This window comes from Thamnophis elegans, chromosome 2, assembly GCF_009769535.1.
Source record: "Thamnophis elegans isolate rThaEle1 chromosome 2, rThaEle1.pri, whole genome shotgun sequence".
Lineage (NCBI taxonomy): Eukaryota > Metazoa > Chordata > Lepidosauria > Squamata > Colubridae > Thamnophis > Thamnophis elegans.
Window position 1 is genome coordinate 27,363,969 of NC_045542.1, and position 21,579 is coordinate 27,385,547.

Genomic DNA, 21,579 nt, shown 5'->3' on the forward strand with positions numbered 1-21,579 from the left:
TGGTGTTTTGTTTTTTTAAAAGAGAACCGGGTTAACCTGTCCCAGCCGGCCGGTATTTTGTCCCTTCTGTCTCCCCTTTGTTCAGAAAAGCAACTCTGGGAAGTCCTTTGCTAGCAGGCAGGTTCTAGGACGCCTGCCACCACCAAAGGACCTTCCCGGAGTTGCTTTTCTGAGCAACGGGGAGACAGAAGGGACGCAATCTCCTTTCATTCTCCCTCTGCCTAATTCACTCGTTGGGGCAGCAGAGAACGAAAGAAAATTGCATAGCCGAGGACAAAGGAGCCTGCAGCCTCCTTCATTCAAACGTTCAGGCAGCGGGGATGGGATGGGGGGGGGGGCTTTCTCGCACGCCTCCTTTCTCTGAAGCCACGCCGGATTCAGCAAACCGGCACAGGAGTGGGGATTTTCTAAAAGTCCCATTGAATCCAGAGAAGGGGAGAGAGAGAGAGAGAGCAGGAGTGGGGATTTTCTAAAAGTCCCATTGAATCCAGAGGAGGGGAGAGAGAGAGAGAGAGAGAGAGCAGGAGTGGGGATTTTCTAAAAGTCCCATTGAATCCAGAGGAGGGGAGAGAGAGAGAGAGAGAGAGAGAGAGAGAGAGCAGGAGTGGGGATTTTCTAAAAGTCCCATTGAATCCAGAGGAGGGGAGAGAGAGAGAGAGAGAGCGAGCAGGAGTGGGGATTTTCTAAAAGTCCCATTGAATCCAGAGAAGGGGAGAGAGAGAGAGAGAGAGAGAGCACGCAGGAGTGGGGATTTTCTAAAAGTCCCATTGAATCCAGAGGAGGGGAGGGAGAGAGAGAGAGAGAGAGAGAGCAGGAGTGGGGATTTTCTAAAAGTCCCATTGAATCCAGAGGAGGGGAGGGAGAGAGAGAGAGAGAGAGAGAGCAGGAGTGGGGATTTTCTAAAAGTCCCATTGAATCCAGAGAAGGGGAGAGGGAGAGAGAGAGAGAGAGAGAAACAAATCCCCCTCCCCTGAAAGGAGGCTTTCCTAGGATCAAATCATTCACTTCTCTCCACTACCAGGAAAGCACTCCAGGCAGTGCCTCCAACAATTGTTTTATGAATGATATACTTTATTTATTTAGAAAACTGGACCATTCCATTCAGTATCCATTTACAGAAAGCCACACAGCTCCATTCATAAAGCATCTTCAGCTACAGTTCCCACAACAGGCGGAACTGATGGGATTAAAAGCAGAGAAACCAAGACTCCTAAAATCTACATTCCCCACCCAGCTCCAAGGACAGGGCATGACCTCCCAGCCATGATTAGAGTCAGACAACAATAATTAGAATACCAAAAAGGGCACACTCAAGCACAGGTCAAAGTACATTTCACAAGGATCAGACATCTCAATCACAAAAAATATATAAAAGCCCACCTACTCTCAACCCCCATTTTGTCACCCATCCCAGAAACATGCTGCTGTCATTAGTTTCTGGCTACCAAATAAACAGTCTTCCTTTCCTGCAACCTGCCTCCATATTTCCAGCAGATTTTTTTCCCCAAAAGTAGTTTGTAAAAATATGGATGACCACTAGGTCAAAGGATACTACATATTCTAATTATTCAGATTAGCAGTATACATTTGGAAATAATGTATTATATATGAATGTTGACTATTAACCTCCCCCTCACGTCCTGCTCTGCTGCCTCATGGCATTTATTTTCCTGGAGGAATGAAGGAAGAACACCAGGAATGTATGCCAAGAGTTTATACTCCCAGCAAGATCATTTGAGGCCTAAAGGTCATCCCAGCTGCTTAGCTAAGGCAAGCAGGCATCTATATTGGACAGCACTGACACAGGAAGATGTTGAAAATGGATGAACACTTCAAGAGAAATGACAAAGATATAATTTCATGCTGTGTAGGCAATACTAAACCATTTCTGTATTTTACCAAGAAAACCATATGGATAGACAAGACAAAGATTTACAAAATAAGGCCAGATGATGAGCTTTCTAGAGGAATAGTACCCAACATGCTATTGTGGAACAGCTGAGGATCTTTTAGAGCAGTGTTTTTCAACCACTGTGCCGTGGCACACTAGTGTGCCGTGACATAGTGTAAGGTGTGCCGTGGGAAAATTACTTTATATATAGTCAATATAGGCACAGAGTTAATTTTTTTAAAAAATTAAACTGTTTTAGAGTAGTGTACTTATGCTGTTTATGATGCAGCTAGATTAAAAACATCTCTAATATCTAGCTGCTGATGTCATGCAGGAAAGGAAAATCCAAAGCTACAAAGGCAGGATTACAATGAGCAGCAGGATATAAGAAACATGAACATGGCAAAGCTGAATATGTGAAAGATTAAACTGATCAACTGCACATTAACATCTTGGGCATCAGAAAGCTGAAATGGATTGGTGTTCTGATATGTGGTCAGAAGTTCATACAGTACTGTGTAACACAGACAAAAAAGTAGTAACACTGTTGCTTTTAACCACTGATGATTGTGGAAAAGGGATTGAGGAATTTTCTGATCAAATTCAATCTGTAATCAATTTATAAGCAAGATGTGCTTCTTGTGGTTGGAGAATAGAATGCAAAAAAAAAAAAAACCCAATAAAGAGAAAAACATAGTGGATTACATAGCCTAGGAAACAGAAATGAAGCACGAGAATGACTTACCAATTTCCAGCAATCCAATTTCAAAAACTCAGTTTTCAAGGACATCATCAGGAATCACTTTGAAATCCACAACTCAATTAGTAGGGAGTTAAGAGGAATTGTGAAAAGAAATGAAATAAGAATTCTTGTAAAAAGATAAATAAACAAAAGATGGGATTGTTTGAAGTTGCAATGACACCAAACAAAGGGGGATTTGGGGCTACTTTTCACACATCCCCATGATCAGCATGTGATCAAAATTCAGATGGTTGGCAACTGGTTCACATTTATGATAGTTGCAGGGTCCAAGGGTCATGTGATCCCCATTTGCAAGCTTCTGACAAATAAAATTAATGGAGAAGCCAGACTCGCTTAACAACTGTGTTACTAACTTAAATAAAAGCAATGATTCACTGTGGAACTGTGGAAAGAAAGGTCATAAAATGGGGCAAAATTCACTTAATAACCACCTTGCTTTGGAACAGAAATGTTGGGCTCAATTATCATCGTAAGTCGAGAACTAACTGTATTGCCTCTGTATTCTAAAGATCAACAAAGCACCTGAAAACAGCAGCATCCAATTGCTGGGGAACTCCTCAAATGCCATCACAGCGAGCCAAGGTGGCACAGTGGTTAGAATGCATTACTGCAGGCTACTTTTGCTGACTCCTGGCTGCAGTTCGATTCTGACCAGCTCAGGATTGACTCAGACTTCCTTCATTCCAAAGTGGCTAAAATGAGGACCTAGATTGTTGGGGGCAATATGCTGACTCTGTAAACTGCTTAGAGAGGGCTGTAAAGTACTGTGAAGCGGTATATAAGTGCTAATGCTATTGCTATCAACAAATGGATTCACCATACATTTGGGGCAAATCCTCTTAATAGGTCCCTCCTCCCTGCAAAAGTTGGCCTCCTCCACCTGATTGGTGTTTTGAAGGGCCCTGAAGACCTAACTCTTTGCCCAGGCCTTTGGCAAGCATGCTTAAAGTCCTCTTTTCTTCTTTCTCATTGTTCCAATCTGAACTTGTTATCTCTGCCATTTTTGCTCATTGTTTTCTAGGCTTGATTTTTTTTTACAATTTCTAAACTGTGCACACTTGCTGGGAGTCAGGTGACATACAAATTTAGTAAATAAAAAAGAAGTGAGCTGCTTGTGACAATGGATTGATGGGAAAGTTTCCAAGAACTGTATAATTGACATATTACTACACAGTGAATGTTTTGTTATGAATTCCCAAGCTTTTCTCAGATCCCATGGAAAGGAGGTTGAAATCATCTAGTAGTAAGAGGCTGAGGAAAGCCACAATGATCCCTTCAGCATGGAATGTAACAACAACCGACCACCTGCAGAATGGCACTCCACAACAGTTAGAATCTTGTGGCAACTGGTTGCCACACTCTGCCAATCCTGTCTTTGGGTTGCAAATGATGCAGAATAAAACACCTCGCTGGATAGATCTCCATGAAGGAGACTCTTCACCTTCAGCTAGACAGATCTCAGTAATTAGAATATAGCTAACATCTCCCGGGCCTTTGAATAATGATGTCACATCAATGCAAAGATAATCTTATTTAACTGAAAATAGGTAAATGTATGCATATTTTTATTAAATGCAAAAGCTGTAAATATAATCAATAGAAAATACATATTAATCTAAATCTAACTTTTAACAGAAAATGCATTCAATAAATCAGGGATATTTTGTGGCACGTTACAAAGATGTCCATTCATTGTACTGTTTTTTTTCTAATTTTTTGTAATCCAGCTTGTGCCCATATTTGAACGAAACCCAAAAGGAAGACATTCAATGATGTCCTAACTTCAAAACTGATTGAAGTTGAATGTCTTGAGTCCACTAGCTAAGATCTTGAATATCAAGATTTGAATAAATTGCAAATTATTTTTCGGGGTAGAAAACACTCTTCCTTGTAATCAGTTGTTGGCAGTCAAAAATTGAGATAGCTAATACTTCCATCAATACGTTTCAGGCTATTTCAGAAGATCTTAACAAACACAATAAATTTTGAAGACGTTAAAACTGTTAATTGATAAGCAATTTGTAATTTGTTCCAATGCAACTTTCATCTGTGCATCCACAGTCTTCCTCTCCCTCCTTCATCTGAAAGTACAGTACCTATCTAAACCGTACAACAGACGACCTACTCCACGCGTCTGATAAAACGAGCTGCACTTCATGAAACTCTAGCCTACGGCTTGCAATAAAGTCTGTTAAAAAGATGCTCCAGACCAGACTCTCTTTTCTGGCTACCATAGACAATCGCGGATCTCTCCCTACAATATCCACAGTTGTTGGTACTGTCACTTTAACGTTTTATCCAGCTTGCAATTGGCTGGAAGATTGGAACATTCCTACATGTCGAAGGATTGTCTGGTGCTGTGATTGGCTGGACTGGACGCTGCAGGATACTTCCTGGAATGTCTGCAAGTGGACGTTCATCTGGCTGTTTCACTGAGAAAGTGGGGATGGGGACTTTCTTTTATGGAAGATGTAATTAATAGCCATGAGATTGTAAGTAAGAAGGATATGCGATTTCGGCAGACTGTTTGTTGCTTTGGACATAGCACAAAAACGTGGACATGTTGCAGGCAGGGCCAGCAGAATCCATGTTCAGTAGGAACGAGTCTGCTCACTAGCATATTGACTAAAGTTGTTCTATTGAACTTTTGAACTATGTTTCATTTAATTGTATTATTGCAATGCAAGCATATTATTTAAGAGCAACAGTATCTGCTTCATAGGGAGAGGAATCCCATAGCAAAAAACTGCTAGAAGATGTAACTTGATCAGGAGGAGGATAAATGATTCCCTAAGAAACAATGGAAAGTACTTTATTTCTTTTTCTTTTTCACAGTGGAATGAAACCTCTGACCAGATCAAGGATGCTACACAACCTACCTTGAAACTGGCTTTTTACATGTGCTGAAAAATTATTAAGTTTTGTTCAAAGTAGGTATTGTAACAATGATCAGTGGCAGCCAAAAGCTGATAAAACTGCATTACTAGCTTTTATAAAATACCAGAACGAGCTCATAATTTGAAAAGAAAAAAAAGAAAAAATCGGCAACAGCAGTTTAAACATGGATGGAATTTGGGGGTGGATATGGGGGGGGGAGGGTATATTTTATAGTCATCCTTTTAGATACTTGGATTGATTACAGTCAAGAGTGTACTGGAGAGAGTAATTTTCTTTATAATTTACCAAGGAGTGTCAGAAAGCTTCTGTTAGCAATAGGGAAACAAGAAATCTATTTTTAAAAATGTGATTCTAAGGTTGTAATCAGTGAAAGCTCTTGCGCTGCATTTTGTAGTGAGTTGATTAAAACTCTAGTGATTTTCTGTGTAGCTTATAGAAGTTGTGTGTAAAACATTTGCATTTGAAATCCCTGTCAAGGAAGTTTGGCAAAAAAGTAGAGATGTGTGTTTTATGATCATGGAAATTAAGGTATGCTTGGGATAGATGCGTGTGCCTGGGGATGGTATACAGAATTCATCCCATATTCCTGCACATATTTCCAGTAAAAATCTTTTTTCTTGATAGACAAATATTGTAGAAATTGATTTCTTGCATATGTACTTTAACTCCTTTTGCTGTTGTTTTTTATTTTGGATTTTTCAAAGCTTATTTTCCAAATTAGGCAGCTGGTTTGGATAATATTGGTTGGGTTTATATATTAAGCCATTAATTTGCTTACCAAATCACCTTTGATTGGATTCACATGCAACATATTAAGGAAAAATATCAAATTACTGTATATCTTAATATGCTAGTTCAATCCAGCCCTTGTATGTTAAAATGTATTTGTTTTAAACCCTACTTTCTGCCTTCTTCTACAATTACTTGATACAAGAAGTTGATACTATTTTGCTCAATACCTGAGTTTAGACTCTTGTGATTTTGACAAACTGGAAAAGCTTCTGCAACCGAATCCACAATCCACAATCACAAAGCACTTGCAGAACATATTTTACATTATTTGTTTTTAAACATTATAGGCTAATATTCAAGAGAGAAAGTGAACAACTTGTAAACAGAAAGATGCTCCTAAAAGTGCAGATGTGAGGATGTCTGCACATTACTGTACTTTAGAAGCATCTTTTTTGTTTAAAAGTGAGTCTTGTTCACTTTCTCTTTTGGTATTGGGCACAAGATATATCAACTTCTTGTAAGTAATTGTAGCAGAAGGAAGAATGTGATAATGGGAGGAATAAATTTAACTTAAACATTTTGTATATCTGTCTTTATAGTCTTGCATATTTAGACTCAGGCTGTGTTTTCTATCAGTAGAAGAGTATATAAGTAATATCTTCAAAATTAAAGTAGAATAGAACTACTACAATCAACATTTTCTTACTTGTTCTATCTATGCATATAAGACTACTTAAAATTATTTGCCAGGTATTGGAAATCAGAAGCCACTTAACATGACAACAGAAACGTTGATGAAGGATATTAAACCAGGCATGAAAAATCTAAATCTTATATTCATTGTGCTGGAAACAGGTAAGTCACATGGAAGAGACGACAGGTTTGTTTTTTTAAATCACTATATAAGCAGTTGGGAGACCAAGCTACATGCTTATTTCACTAGAATGCTTAAATTCTGGATAAAATATTTGATTGCCTTTTTTTTGTAATTGCGTTGTAATGATTCCTTTTCTTCACTGATTAACTAATTGCTGTCTTATTCCAAAAAATGTTGATTATTGACCAGACTAAAAAATGCATTTAAAACAAAATTGTATTTTTTAAAAGATACTTTATATAAATGGACAGATAGTTACTGAAGTTTTAATGCTTAAAATAATTTTTGAGCTTAATGCCAAAATCTCCACTAAAGTATTATTTATAATGCTAAAAAAGAAGAAAAAACAACATCCTTAAGAATAATATACATAATATTTAATTTCTGATTTCCCTCTTTGTACTCCAAAAAATTTGTAGTACCTATTGGCTTGTAAGTTTAAAAAATACTTTACAAAGTTTAATATAAATTACATCTTAAGGAACTCAGTGATATCTACTTACAGTATATCTAAGTGGGTTTAAAACTGCAGTCTTAGATGAGGAGGAAGGTAATACAGGTCTTGTTTAATGATCATTCATTCAGTGACTGTTCAACCTTACCACAAGAGTTGCTTAAAGATAGCTACAAGGAATGCCAAAATTGCTGTTGCTAGCAATAGAGTTGTGAGGTTGCATTGTATGACTGCATCACTTAGTGATGGAAATCCTGGTGCCAATTATCTTTGTTAAGCAAGGACTACCTGTATGGCATGATTACTGCTGCTGAGCATGAAGACGTTTCTATGATAAGGAGAAGCACACTGAACTCTCTCAGCAAAAAGGATTTTTAGATAACCTAAACAATTTACTTGAATTTTTACACACACACACACACACACACACATACATAGAGAGAGGGAGGGAGGGAGGGAGGGAGAGAGAGAGAGAGAGAGAGAGAGAGAGAGAGAGAGAGAGAGAGAGAGAGAGAGAGAGAGAGAGAGAGAGAGACTCAGTGTTTAAACTTCTGGGCTTAAAGGAATATGCAGGTGAAGGTGGGATGTACTTGGAGTGAAGTAGTGACGGATAAAACCTCTACTTCACTCATGATAACAAATCTTTGCAATTGTCTTGAATTGTGGTTCTTGTTCTATCACTAGGCCGGGTGACCAAGACAAAGGATGGTCATGAAGTACGGACCTGTAAAGTAGCTGACAAAACAGGCAGCATAAACATCTCTGTATGGGATGATGTTGGAAATCTAATCCAGCCGGGCGATATCATCCGACTCACCAAAGGGTATGGGGGATTTTTCCAAGAGGAACAGCTTGGGAGAAGCTGAGGGAAGAGTTATTTTTTAGAGTATGGCTAAACCCTATATTAAGAGAGCAGCAAGTATGACTTGGCTGTTTTGTGGAATGTGCTCATATCACTTTATACAAATTAGTTATTTAACGTGTTTCACACCACTTTTCTAAATTTTGTTAGGAACGTTTAAGGAAGTGGTGGGGGAAGGGGAATCTGAGATTTCTAGATATTGCTGAACTATTATCTACCAACAATCCTCATCATTGGCCATGCACTCTTGGACTACCAGATATTTTAGATCCAGCAGAACGAGCTTTCATCAACTCTAATTTAAAGACTGTATAATTCTTGGGATCAGTCTGATCTGTAACGTTTAACCTAATTCTTAGACTTATCTTGTACATATTTTCTTTGGCAAATGTACATGCTGTTTTTAAGATTTACTTTCCTCTTATTTACACAAAGGCAGACTTAAGCTTACTTTATGCATTGTCCTTGGTCATAATTTAGTTTGCTTAATTTTGGCTTAGTATGTGGAGTTGAACCCAGCTATTGTGGTTTATAAATCATGATTTATGGCTCAGTATGTAATTTGAACCCATCCAATTTTGCTTATTCAGTAAATGATAGTTAACCAAACACAGAACACATGAATCTGCTTATTAAAAGTGGTGTACAGGTAGTCTATTTTTAATGGCTACAGTCGGGACTGGCAACTTGGTTGTTAAGAGAAGCAGTTGCTAACTGAAACCATTGCTGTGATCTTATGATTTTACTTCAGCTTTCCTCTGGTTTAGAGACCTACAAGGCTTGAGAATATGAGAATTGGTGGTAAAGTTTTTATCACTGTTATAATACTGAACAATTGCTAAATGAGACAGTCACTAAACAAGAACTACCTGTATACAGGCAGAGCACCCTGTAAGATTGCTCTGACCTTTTTTGATGTTCTGTACAAATATGAATGAACATGCTACCAAAGACCCAACATACTACGTTTGCCATACTCTGCAGTCAGCCCAACTAACTAAACATTTCTGTTAAATTCCAATAATTGGAACAAATCTAGAAAACTTCAAAGCATGTTCCCATACATGGCTCCTTGGAAGTAAGTTTTTTTAATTCAAGGGTACTTGGTTGAAATTAATCTGTTGAATTCAAGGTATCACTGGTGTCAATGAGATTTAAGAACATATAATCTCCTTTCTTGCACCAAATACTATTTTTGTGTGGAAGGTTGGTTTATTTCAGTGAAGGACAAACAAGCACTATACAGATAGTATACAGGTAGAGTTTCATGTGATGCACCAAAAAGACAGATTTATTTTTGAGAAAAAACTAGGAATTGTCTGCTGCTTTTTAATCATAAGTCTTTTCTTTATCAGGTACTCATCGATTTTCAAAGGCTGCTTGACACTGTACACTGGACGTGGAGGAGATCTGCAGAAAGTAGGAGAGTAAGGATCACAGTTTATTTCAATGGATCTTTCTAGGATTAGGGGATGGTTAGGTAGATGTTGTTCAAAGACAGATTTTTTGCTAAAGAATAGTTCTGTTCTAGAAGATGTAAAGTATCTGAAACCATGGAAAACATCTTCTTTTGTTTCTAGGTTGAAAGGTATTGGTAACGCATTGCCATATTTCTCGTTACACATAACAATCCATCTGTCATTAGGAAATCACTGCTTGATTCACAGCTCTAACTATCATGCCACCACTTCTTAATTCCCTAGGACAGTGATGGCAAACCTATGGCACGCGTGCCACAAGTGGCATGCAGAGCCATCTCTCTGGACATGTGAGCTGTTGCCAGTTGCTCTTCCGGTTCTGCACCGGCCAGCTGGTCTTCATGCACACAGGAGCAGCCGCCAGTGTGGATTCGCGCGCTGGGAAGATGATCTTCTGGTTTTCTGCATGCACAGGTGCATCGGCCAGCTGGTCTTTGTGCATGCATGGATGCCAGAAACTGGAAGACCAGGTGGCTGGTGCACATGCATGCTCCGGAAACCAGAAGATTGTTTTCCTGGCGCGTGCATGCGCACCAGGCGGCTGCCCTTCTGGTTTCCAGCACGTGCACTCACACATGCTCCTGTTTTGGCATTCAATGCCGAAAAAGTTCGCCAACACTGCCCTAGGATAAATGTTTCCATCCTATGCTATATTTAATTTACATTTCACTTTGTATCAAGATACATTTTATGTTTTGTCTTATAGTGAACCTCTAGTTTTCCCAGCAATATTTCTTTGAGAAATCTCACACTGAATTATTGCAGTTATTTGTGCTGGTAAAGATTTGTTATGATTTTTATTAAACTGCTTATGTATTGCCATGTATTAGCCATTCGTACATCAATTTATAGAGCTATAGAGGTTCCCTATCCTTAGGCTAAAAAGACATGCCTTGGAAGAAAAATGTAGTGGAAAAGGACAAGGAAAAATATTAAGTATGTGCAGGTCAAAGAGGAAAAGGTAATTCAGAATGCATGGGAGTGATCATGTAATTCCTCTTGAAAATTTATTTTATTTTAATCCTGCCTTTATTATCTTTATACATAATTAAGGCAGCAAACATATCTAATACACCTTCCTCATATTTTCCCCACAACAACAGTCTTACAAAATGCTTTGGACTGAGAGAGAGTGACTGCCCCAAAATCACTCAGCCAGCTTTAATGCCCCAAAGCAGGATTAAGAATTCATAGTCTTCTAGTTTCTAGCTTGATGCCTTAACCAGTAAACCAAACTGGCTCTTTCATTTCATAAAATTTCAATTTCATGAAGAAGCTGCATCTTTTCTGGGATTGTACAGATGCTACCTCGCATTCTTTGGAAAGATGTGTTTGATTTAAGGAACTGCCAGCAGGTGCTATGTGTACCCTCTTAATTCACTTGATTTCTCCCATTTTAAAGCTGGATCTCTCAATATCTCAAAGCTCAGTTTTAATGTTAGAATGATCTTGATGTATTTATTCCACTAACCATGAAGTGGTCTTAAATGCCCAGATAAATTTAGTTTACTTTACTTTATTGCCATTGCACATTGTACAACGAAATTAAATGCCATCTTCAGTGTGCATTATAACTATAAAAATAAAAACACAAACACACATCCTTCACGTGCTATATAGTTGAAATTGAAAACCTGATATTGCATTAATATTGCACTATACAGTAAAATTCAATATAGTTACTGCCCTGGGATAGAAGCTGTTATTCAGCCTATTTGTCCTTGTTTTATTATCCTGTACCATTTGCCAGATGGCAATAGTTCAAAAAAAGGGTGCCCAAGATGAGATGGATCTTTAAGAATATTTTGAACTTTCTTAAGGCAGCGGGAGCTATAAAGCTCTTCCAAAGAGGGGAGAGGGCAACCAATGATCATCTGGGCAATGATGTTGATTCTCTGGAACGCTCTCCTATCTGCCACTGTGCAATTGGCAAACCATACACAGGTGCAGTAAGTTAAAATACTCTCTATGGTGCAGCGGAAGAAGGTCACCAGCAGTTTTTCATTCAATTGTTGTTTCCTGAGAAGTCTCAGGTAGTATAATGTTTGCTGGGCCCTTTTACCAGTGCTGCAATGTGAGCACCCCCAGGTTATGATAACATCCAGAAATTTAAAACTCCACTCGGTCTCCATTGATAAGCAAGGGCTGGATGTCTGTTCTATTCCTTCTGTAGTCCACTATACGCGCCTTGGTCTTATTGGTGTTAAGGACCAAGTTTTTGTCTCCACACCACGAAAGCAACCGGCCCACAGGATCTCGATAGGCAGGCTCACCCCCCCCTGAGATGAGTCCCACCACTGTAGTATCATCTGCAAATTTGGTAATAGTATTACTAGTGTGAGTGGGAATGCAGTCATGCACATAAAGAGTATGGAGTAATAAAACAAGTTTGTCCAAGTACTAGAAGGTCAAATAAAGCATTTCCTAGTTGATGTCTGAGACACAGCTACACTCCACCCCCGCCTCCTTTGATCTTTAACAGGAGCTGACTCTGAATAATCTTGCCTCACTGTTAGTATCTACCTCTGGATCTCTTTCATTTATTAACAATATGAACATTAACAACAGATTGCCACTGTTGGCTGGTCAAGTGTTAATTTCAATAACTTGAGTTAATATTTTCCTACCTTTATTCTTTTCACCCACCTCCCTTGAAAGTTCATTGTTTGGAAGAGCGGAGCTTTTAAAAGTTTGTGTTTGCCAGAGAAAATTTAAAGGTAGTTCAGGATTGTTTTGCATTGCTATGCCATCTTGCTGCATTAGAGGGGAGAAAAGGGACATTCTAGCACCTGTTTGCAGGGGAGGGGTGGCAGTCTTCAGTTTATCTTCAAAGGAAGCTTAGCAATAACCCTTAGGCTACCAGATGGAGTTCCATCCCAGTTATAATTTCAGTGGTGCCTCATTTTGTTTTCCTTCTTCTGTTCTTTTGTTCTCAAGCCACTTTGATTGTAAGACTCGGGATTTCTTTTTCAAAGGAGCTCTAAGCCACTATAGGATATATTCCAGTTTTATTACGACAGGACAGTGTACATTATTAAAGCAGATTTTTAATTGTTTTTTCCCTCTATAACATCTTACAATCATCACATTAACATTGTTATGTCATCATACCTGTATCTATCAATCTTATATCGCTTCTATATTTATATACATTCATCTACAGTTCTATACATTTCTCTATTGTTTCTCAGCTGAATTAACTTTATTCCTGTTATGCAACCATTTATACCAGTTATCCCAAATTTCATAGTAGTCAGACTCTTCTTTGTCTTTTAATCTTAATGTTAACTTGTCCATTTCTGCACAATCTAAAATTTTCTGAATCACTAATTCAACTGTGAGAATATTACTTTGTTTCCAGCATTGGGCAGTATGCATTATTGAAGAGAGGGAATTAAAAAGAACAAAGAAAAAAAACCATCAGTGGAATGACAGTTGCATCTTCTGCTCTCTAGGTTTTGTATGATTTATTCAGAAGTGCCAAATTTCAGTGAGCCAAATCCTGACTATGTTGCCCAGCAGTCACAAAACAAGAATGTAAGTATAAGAATTGCCTTAGTTTGGTTGTTCTCAATTAGTGATTTATATGACTCAGAGATAGTGTAGTTTGGACATAATCTTTAAAACTGAACTATGAATGATGGGATACGTAGAGTAATAGATTGCTTCTAAACACACACACACACACACGTTTGTGTATATGTAAACATAAAAACAAACAAACAAACACATGTTTGTGTATATGTAAACATAAAAACAAACAAACACACACACACGTTTGTGTATATGTAAACATAAAAACGAACAAACACGCATACACGTATGTATGTGTATGTATGTGTATGTATGTACACATACATACTTTTCTTATAAATTAAGAAAAATGCAAGGATCTTTGTCTGAACTGATGTTGAGGTGTGAAATAAATGTTTAATGATGGATTTAATAAGCCTAAGAACCATTTCCCAGTTACATGGTGACTGGTACTTTTTTTGCCATTTCTTTTTGCTGAAGAAGAATCCTTTAAAAATATGTCTCTTGTGATAACCACACTATTGCATTTCTTCTCTTTTAAAATCCCATGCTTGTTTTAGATGTTTTACATATGCCCATCAAGAGAAAGTTTCAGCAGGTGGCAGTATTGGCCCAACTTGGACTCAGAAGCTGAACTAAAGGAGACTTGCTTATTACATGGATAGGATTCCAACAACCACTATTGAAGATATTGATTGAGCCAGGAAGTTGAAAAATGGGTGGGGGGAAACATTCTTGAAAAAGAAATGAGAAAGACCATTTTAGTTCTATTGACAGTGACATATACAGTATATGGTTGCCTCCATAAAGTGTTCAGAAGTCAATCTCAACTGAGGGAGCATACACAACCTAATTACACAATCTAGTGCAGGACAAGTGAGCCCGATGTTTTGGGCTTCACCCTCTGCTAGTCCCAACCAAGGTCTGTGGATTCAGATCATGACCACAGAAGGTGTCATGGATCTCAAGTGTCGGGCAAGAGCAGGGTTACAACTCCCACTCCTTTTATGTGCAAGCAATACATGTGGTAGCCATTAAAAAGAGTCACAGCTTCAGTTATCTAATTACACCAGTCACAGTGAAGAAATTGACACTTCTCATGGACACCCAAAGCTGGGGTAGCCTATCCTGGCTTTCCTTTTAAAAAGGGGAGGATAATAAACTTTTCAGTTCTGTAACCTGAGAGAGTTCTTGCATATTTAAGAGCCACTTTGATGATATATGAATGCAGAAGCAGAAGCTGAGGGGGGTTCTCCTGCACAATTTTTAAAAGAGTGGTGTAGTGGTTAATGCATTGGATTCAGTGATGGTTGCAGGTGGTATGCCCTGGTACGGGCATATCGGTGCCTGCTGGGAGTACCGAGTACCGTTCCGGTATGCTGCTCCGGAGGGCCACCCGCTGTCCTTACCTGTATTTGAGCTCTTTGGTGCTTCCGCACATGCGCACAGCGCCTGTGTGATGCTCCTCTGAGCAGCTGGAACATCGCAGAGGCATAGTGGAGCATCGCGGAGGTGTAGTGGAGAATCGCAGGAGGTAAGGGCGCGTGCGTGTGTGCTGTGTGCGTTCATGTGGTGGACACAGGATCCGGAACGCACCACTGCTTGGATTGCACTGATTGAAGTCCATCCTCAGTCATGTAGATTCACCAGGTGGATTTATATACAATCTCAGCCAAACATGCCTCATTGAGTTATGGGAACAAAATCCCCATATTTCCAGCCTTGAGTTTCCTGAGAAAATATGGGAATCTAATCTAATAAATAACAATACAAAATCTCAGGATATGGATTTGGCAAATTTATTGGATGCCTGAATGGATCGAACTCAACAGTATGAGTCGGACTTAAAATGGGAACAAATTTACTGGCTAGTTGGCTGGACTCATCTCTCAGTAATATTTTCCACACAACATCTTAGCAGATAGTATCATGCCAGCCAGATCTTGTTGTCTTGTTGTGAAAGAGGATTTTGTTTTCTAATATGGTATAGTTTATGCTTTAGAAGAGCCTAATGCTGGGAACAATTGAGAGCAATAGAAGAAGGGGATGACAGAGAATGAGGTGGCTGAATGGAGTTACTGAAGCAGTAGGCTTGAGATTGAATAGACTCTGGGGCATGGTAGAGGATAGGAAGGCCTGGAGGAATGCTGTCCATGGGGCCGCGATGGATCGGACATGACTTCGCGATTAACAACATCCACCTAGTTTATGCCTCCTCTCCTTCACCCATTCTGAACCCACATTTAAAAATTCTGGATGGATAGTTGGATTGGTTTCCTCCCTGTCCTCTAAGCCTAGATGTCTTTTACATCTAAAATTTCTGCATAGGTTAAAATAGTTGTTTTGGTTCTGTCTTATAGACACCGAATGATAATGCAGCCCCTACAGCCCCTCAAACTACATCAGGACCTTCTACATCAGCAGGTAATACACCTGGATCCAAGCTAGTGACAGTAAGGTCTGCTCTTGCCTTGATGACATTCTGACAATCTGATTTATAGATTTATAAATAGGGAGGGCTAATTAATTGGCTGGCTCGCGCATAAACATGCAGCTAGGTTTGCATAGATTATTATATCATATTCCTTCTGTTCATTCATTTTGATAGGTTTGCACACATGTTAATTATGATTTATTTGGTTTTAGCTTAACGTGACATAGAGGTAGTCCTTGACTTACAATCATAACTGAGCCCAAGATTTTGGTTGCTATGCAATGCAGTTAAATGAATTATGCCTCATTTTACAACCTTTTTTTGACAGTTGTTAAGTAAATCAATGCAATTATTAAGTGAATCATGCAGTCCTTAAGCAAATCTGGCTTCCCCCATTGACTTTGCTTGTCAGAATACAGCTGGGAAGGTTATAAATGGTGATCACATTATCCTGGAACAATGCAACTGTCGTAAATCTGTGCCAGTTGCCAAGCACCCAAATTTTGATTGCGTGACCCTGAGTACACTTGTAACAGTCGTAAATTTGAAAATGTACCTAAATCACTTTTTTTTAGTTCTGTTGTAACATCGAACAGTCACTAAATGGTTGTAAGTCGAGGCCTACCTTTATTAATTTAGATACTGTGGTTTATAAACCATGATTTATGAAAGTGATGGTGAACCTATGGCATGCGTGCCACAGGTGGCACACGGAGCCATTTGTCAGTGCATGTGAGGCGCTGCCCTGTCAGCTGAGTTCACCCTTTTTAAAAGCCATTTTTCGCCCTCCCCAGGATCCAGAGGCTTTATAGGAGCCTGGGGAGGGCGAAAAGAGCCTCCCCTGCCCCCCCCCCCCGAGGCCCTCCGGAGGTTTCATGAGCTTCCCTGAAGCCTCTGGAGCGCAAAAAAACGGCCCTATGGGCAAAGTGACTTCTGGTTTGCTCAGAAGGTTGTTTTGACTGCTCCAAAGGCTTCAGGGAAGCCTCCTGAATGTCCCTGAAGCCTCCGGAGGGCTTCCGGGGGGGGGGGGGGGGCAGAGAGGCTTTTTTCGCCCTCTCCAGGCTCCTAGAAAGCCTCTGGAGCCTGGGGAGGGCGAAAAAAGCATGCAAAAAATGGGGGGGAAGCGCCTGTAGTGCGCACATGCACACTGGGGGGGGGGGGTCACACATTGCATTATGGGTGCGGCACGCCTACACACAACCCCCCCTGCGTTCCCCCCATTTTTGGCATGTGAGCCAAAAAAGGTTCGCCATCGCTGATTTATGACAATGTTACATATGAATAACATTAGTGCTTTGCATGGTCAACAAGCCGTACATCAATGCACTAGTCAGGAGGCCACATGAGTTCTCCCAAGCATCTCAGGATTTAGTATCGGAGAAGGCAGTCTTCACTGGTACAATATTTATGTGGGGATTTGAAAGTACGGTGAGGGTGGAGAAGGGAGCGGGAGGCCTTCCACCTTCACCTGAGACTTCTCCCAAACTCCCCAAAAGTGAACTGAAACCGGGCCATTAAAAGATGGGTAGGATTCTTGGCTGTTGGGACTTTTTTCCTGTGGTAGACTTAGAGCACTTTACTTTCATGAAGCTTCCTGTGCCCATCCCCCCTTCAATTATTGTATCTCCTTGGAAAACTGCCCCTGAGAAGGCTGCTAACCCTGCTTAGTGTGATGTCAATCTCAGCTTCTGGGCTAGTCTCTATTTGATTGGCAGGACACATCCAGAGCTGTGGCCTAGAGGCCATGGTCTCATTGCCTGGTAACTTACTGCAAACCTGGAGAACTTGGAGAATCATCTGCCAGAGGATCTAGCATTTGTACTGTAATCAAAGAAATGAAATCCAGGTCCAAAATCAAGTTGCCACAATCTAGAAACCAACAAGCAAATGTGTCCCCCTTTGGCTTCTTTACCTTTTCACCAGAAGTGGGTTGCTATTTTTTGTACTACCGGTTTGGGCGCACTCTAGCGTGTGTGCACAATGCTTCTGTACATGCACAGAAGCGTCTAGCAGGGTGGGCAGAGCCTCCCACCGCCACTACTACCGGTTTGGCTGATCCGGGCCAAACTGGCAGCAACCCACCACTGCTTTTCACCTATTTGGGGAGGGGGGGGTCAGGTGAGGAGGGAATCATTTTCTTGCTCATACTCCTTTGGCCTCCTTTACGGGTCCTTGTCTGAGAATGCAGTACAGGATTTTTTTTAATGTAGGGACAAATCTTTCACAATAACTCTGATTTTTCAAGATTATACTGAATTTTTTGTAGCTTCATTGAATCTTGTTTCACTCATATCTTTTTCCATGTTCCTTTATGTTATTTGGCTTCAGCTGCAGAGAACCAGAATGGCAATGGGTTGATCCCCTCTGGTGGTGCTTTGCACCAACCCAGCATCTCAACCCATCCAACCACCAGTCGCATTACTAGGAGTCAACCCAACCATCAAGGTGGAAGCTCATCAAGCATAGGGTCCTCTTCAAACCCAGTCAGCAATGGCAAAGAGACACGGAGAAGTAGCAAAAGATAGCAGGGGCTGTAGGTTCAGGAAAGTTTTGGATACCTCTTTCCTCCACTGCCTGCAATACTACTTTGTGCCTCCTTCTGAGGCAAAACAGCTGCTGCTGAGGAGAAATCATGGATACACTAGGCTGGAGTAGAGACTATGGGAACAACATAACGTTTAACCACTGAAATGTACTTTAAACATGGGGTGTTGTGATTGGGTAAGAGATAACAGTCTTCAGTGTTTTTACTGAAAGGCTCGACTTGCCTTTTAGGAATCCTCAAATATTGTAAGTTGCACTCATTTTTTTTGCTAGAAATCAATAACAATTGACCTGCCATCTCTCTACCTGATAGTATTTTGTTCCTGTCCATTATCTTCCCAGAGAATAGGCTCCTGTGAGTTGGGTATGAATTTTTGCATTTAGGTCTGTGCTTCTTAAAGCTCTTTACTTACTTTTTTAAATCTATGAATTGGAATGAATATGGTTCATAACTTCTCAAGAAAGTGCAGTTGGGCCACGAAAACTGATGCCATGCTTTCCCAAACAACCTTAGGACTGGCCAATAACAAAGCCTTGTCATGTCCAAGAGCCCTGGTAGTGGTTAGAATGCAGTATTGCAAGCTAACTCTATTCAGTCTGGAGTTCAATCCTCAAGGTTGACTTAGCCTTCCATCCTTCCAAGGTCAGTAAAATGAGGACCCAGATTGTTGGGGGCAATATTCTGATGTTATAAACTTCCCAGAGAGTGTTGTAAACTCTAAGCACTGTTGCTATTGTTATTGCTATTGCTACAGCTATTTCCCCATAAGTGACACTATAATTTACAGCAAACTTTAGAGAGGTTTCTGAAAAACGTGGTAAAAGTACAGCAAAACTGACAAGAAATTAATTTTTGTTTTAAAATCCTAGCTTTTAATTGTTAGGAAAGTTAATGGTTTTTAAACATTAATTATTCAGATACAGATATTCGTCACTACTGCAAACATTGATTATTGTCCGGAGTTATTGATATTTTTTTTTACATTCCAGTAGAACATAGAATAGAATTTGAGGGGATTTGAGGGGACCTTGGAGGTCTTCTAGTCCAATCTCCTGCTCAAGCAGGAAACTGTCTATGAGAGGCTATATAGATTGAGCTTCCTGACTACAGTCACTGTGTATTTTGGGTCTTCATGCAGAAAGTGAAAGATCGTGTCTGTCTATCTTTGAAGTAGAAGACCTACACAAACTAAAAAAAAGCCAGTCAGAATCTTCTGATATTGTAAGAGTGTTTGTCATGTATATTTTAATTTAATACCTCTTTCCCATATCATAATTAGAAAACATAAGGGGCTTTCCTAAGCCAAAATTCTGGGAGCTATATATTGTCTGACTCTCACTTATTTGAAGAAGTACGAGCATCAGCCTTCATCACAAACAGATCTAAGCATTTTAAAAGGAAGAGGGAGGTATTTACCCTGAAACTGTTGCCAAAGTTACAACCATTGTAATGCCAATAAAACATCAAAAGAAATGTCTTACTTTTTGCTTGTAATTATGAATGAATGCAGCTGCTTAAACATTTAAATATGTTTTGAAATGCTTTGTTATATAGTTGTTTGGCTCCTGCCCCACCTTTTTGCTCTTTTTCATTGTTGCCCTTTCCAAAATAATTGCTTGACTTAATTCTTAAAAGAATTTCATTGTTTACAGTAGTGTGGTGTGGTTATTGAATGTACTAAATGAACAATAACATCTATGAATATTTGGGGAATAAATTTTAATCTTATCTTTTGAACATCTCCATGAAGTGCAAATGCTTAATGAGATGAAACTATGGCTTACAGGAGGGCTTAATTTTTATAAACCACATACATACACACACACACAGACCACAGCTAATTTAACAGATTACTCAAGATAAATGTGAGTCTGGTGTAGTCCCTGTTTTTGTTTGTGGGTGACTCCCTTCGTATTATGGAAAGAATGGGGACATTGGGGATAATATCTCAGTTCTCTTGTCCCATCTGAAGTAAATCTACTGATATCATTGTACCAAAATGGTTTTCCTCTGCTCTCAAGGTTTGAAATATCAGATTGGTGTTTCCTTTTCAGATGAAAATATATTGTGCAAGTGGTCTGAAGAAAAGCCATGATTTGGTTATTGGAAAACTAATTATAAATGTAAGATTATTACTACCATAGTAAATGAAAATTACTGAATTTTGAAATTGGGAGAGTGGCAGTATAATTTTTGGTAAGTTAATACTTGAGTACTTCTCCATTTTTCTTTGAGCTGGAAGAAATAGCAAGTTGTAGAAATGTGGAATATTTTAGGGTTTCAACATAGTTACTGTAGAATTTAATACCGTACTATGATATTGTCCTGTAAAAAGAAAATATAAGAGTATATTGCCTTATCTGCAGAAAAATGTGATAAATTTATTTAACACTTGATGTATATGAGGAAAATAAATCTTTGGGGTTTATATGTAAAATATTCACCCCATCCATTGGAATAACTAGCTGAATAAATTTTGTTAAAACTAAGTTTCTAAAGTAGTTTTAAAATATACAAATCAAGGCAAGATTTTTTTTAGCCTTGGCTCAAATTGGTAGTACTATGAAAACTAGGGAAATATACTGTTCTTATACAACAATTTGTTCAAATACAGAAGTTGAGTCATCTACCTATTGCTACACTGCCTAATGTCCCCATCAATGTGCCTGGCACACACACCCAATTATCAGAAATGTTGATTTTTCTCTCTGATCAACATTGCAATCTTCCTAAATTTCCTTACTTGGAAATATCAATAAAGCTTGTCAAGTTTTTAGTAATAACTGTGGTCTGCAGCAGAAGCTTCTGAGATCCTTTTCTAATTATTGTTTCAGATTTTTTTTTTGGGGGGGGGTGCTGTTTCCATTCCAAATTTTGTAGACCTTATTTATTGATCATGATTTGAATTGCTATTACAGTCACACAGATGACTACGAGTGCAGTAAGGGTTAGGGTTAGGTTAGATATCATCGCACCAGCTTTCTCCACCTGATGGCAAACAGGTTATAATCTGACTCATGCAATTACAGACCGGTGGATAAGTAGTGCCTAAGTCATCTTTCCTATTTTTACGGGCGAGAGAAGTTAATAGTTAAGGAGGCTGAGCTTCCT

The 21,579-nt window shown here is 39.3% G+C and overlaps 1 protein-coding gene across 1 annotated transcript; it reads left to right on the forward strand.

The window, feature by feature from the left end:
* The first annotated feature begins 5,027 nt into the window (after positions 1–5,027).
* On the forward strand, positions 5,028–20,119 carry NABP2 (nucleic acid binding protein 2). The gene is made up of 8 exons (XM_032211376.1): positions 5,028–5,146; positions 5,490–5,584; positions 7,035–7,139; positions 8,300–8,438; positions 9,833–9,904; positions 13,411–13,492; positions 15,850–15,913; positions 18,252–20,119. Exons 3-8 carry the CDS (start codon positions 7,061–7,063, stop codon positions 18,446–18,448), a joined length of 633 nt encoding a protein of 210 aa, XP_032067267.1. The 5' UTR covers positions 5,028–5,146; positions 5,490–5,584; positions 7,035–7,060; the 3' UTR covers positions 18,449–20,119.
* The last annotated feature ends 1,460 nt before the right edge of the window (positions 20,120–21,579 follow it).

Coding starts and splice junctions, on each gene's coding strand:
- NABP2 (XM_032211376.1), top strand. CDS start 7,061: ATGACAACAGAAACGTTGATGAAGGATATTAAACCAGGCATGAAAAAT. Junction 13,493..15,849: donor AGCAGTCACAAAACAAGAAT/GTAAGTATAAGA, acceptor TCTGTCTTATAG/ACACCGAATGATAATGCAGC. Junction 15,914..18,251: donor AGGACCTTCTACATCAGCAG/GTAATACACCTG, acceptor ATTTGGCTTCAG/CTGCAGAGAACCAGAATGGC.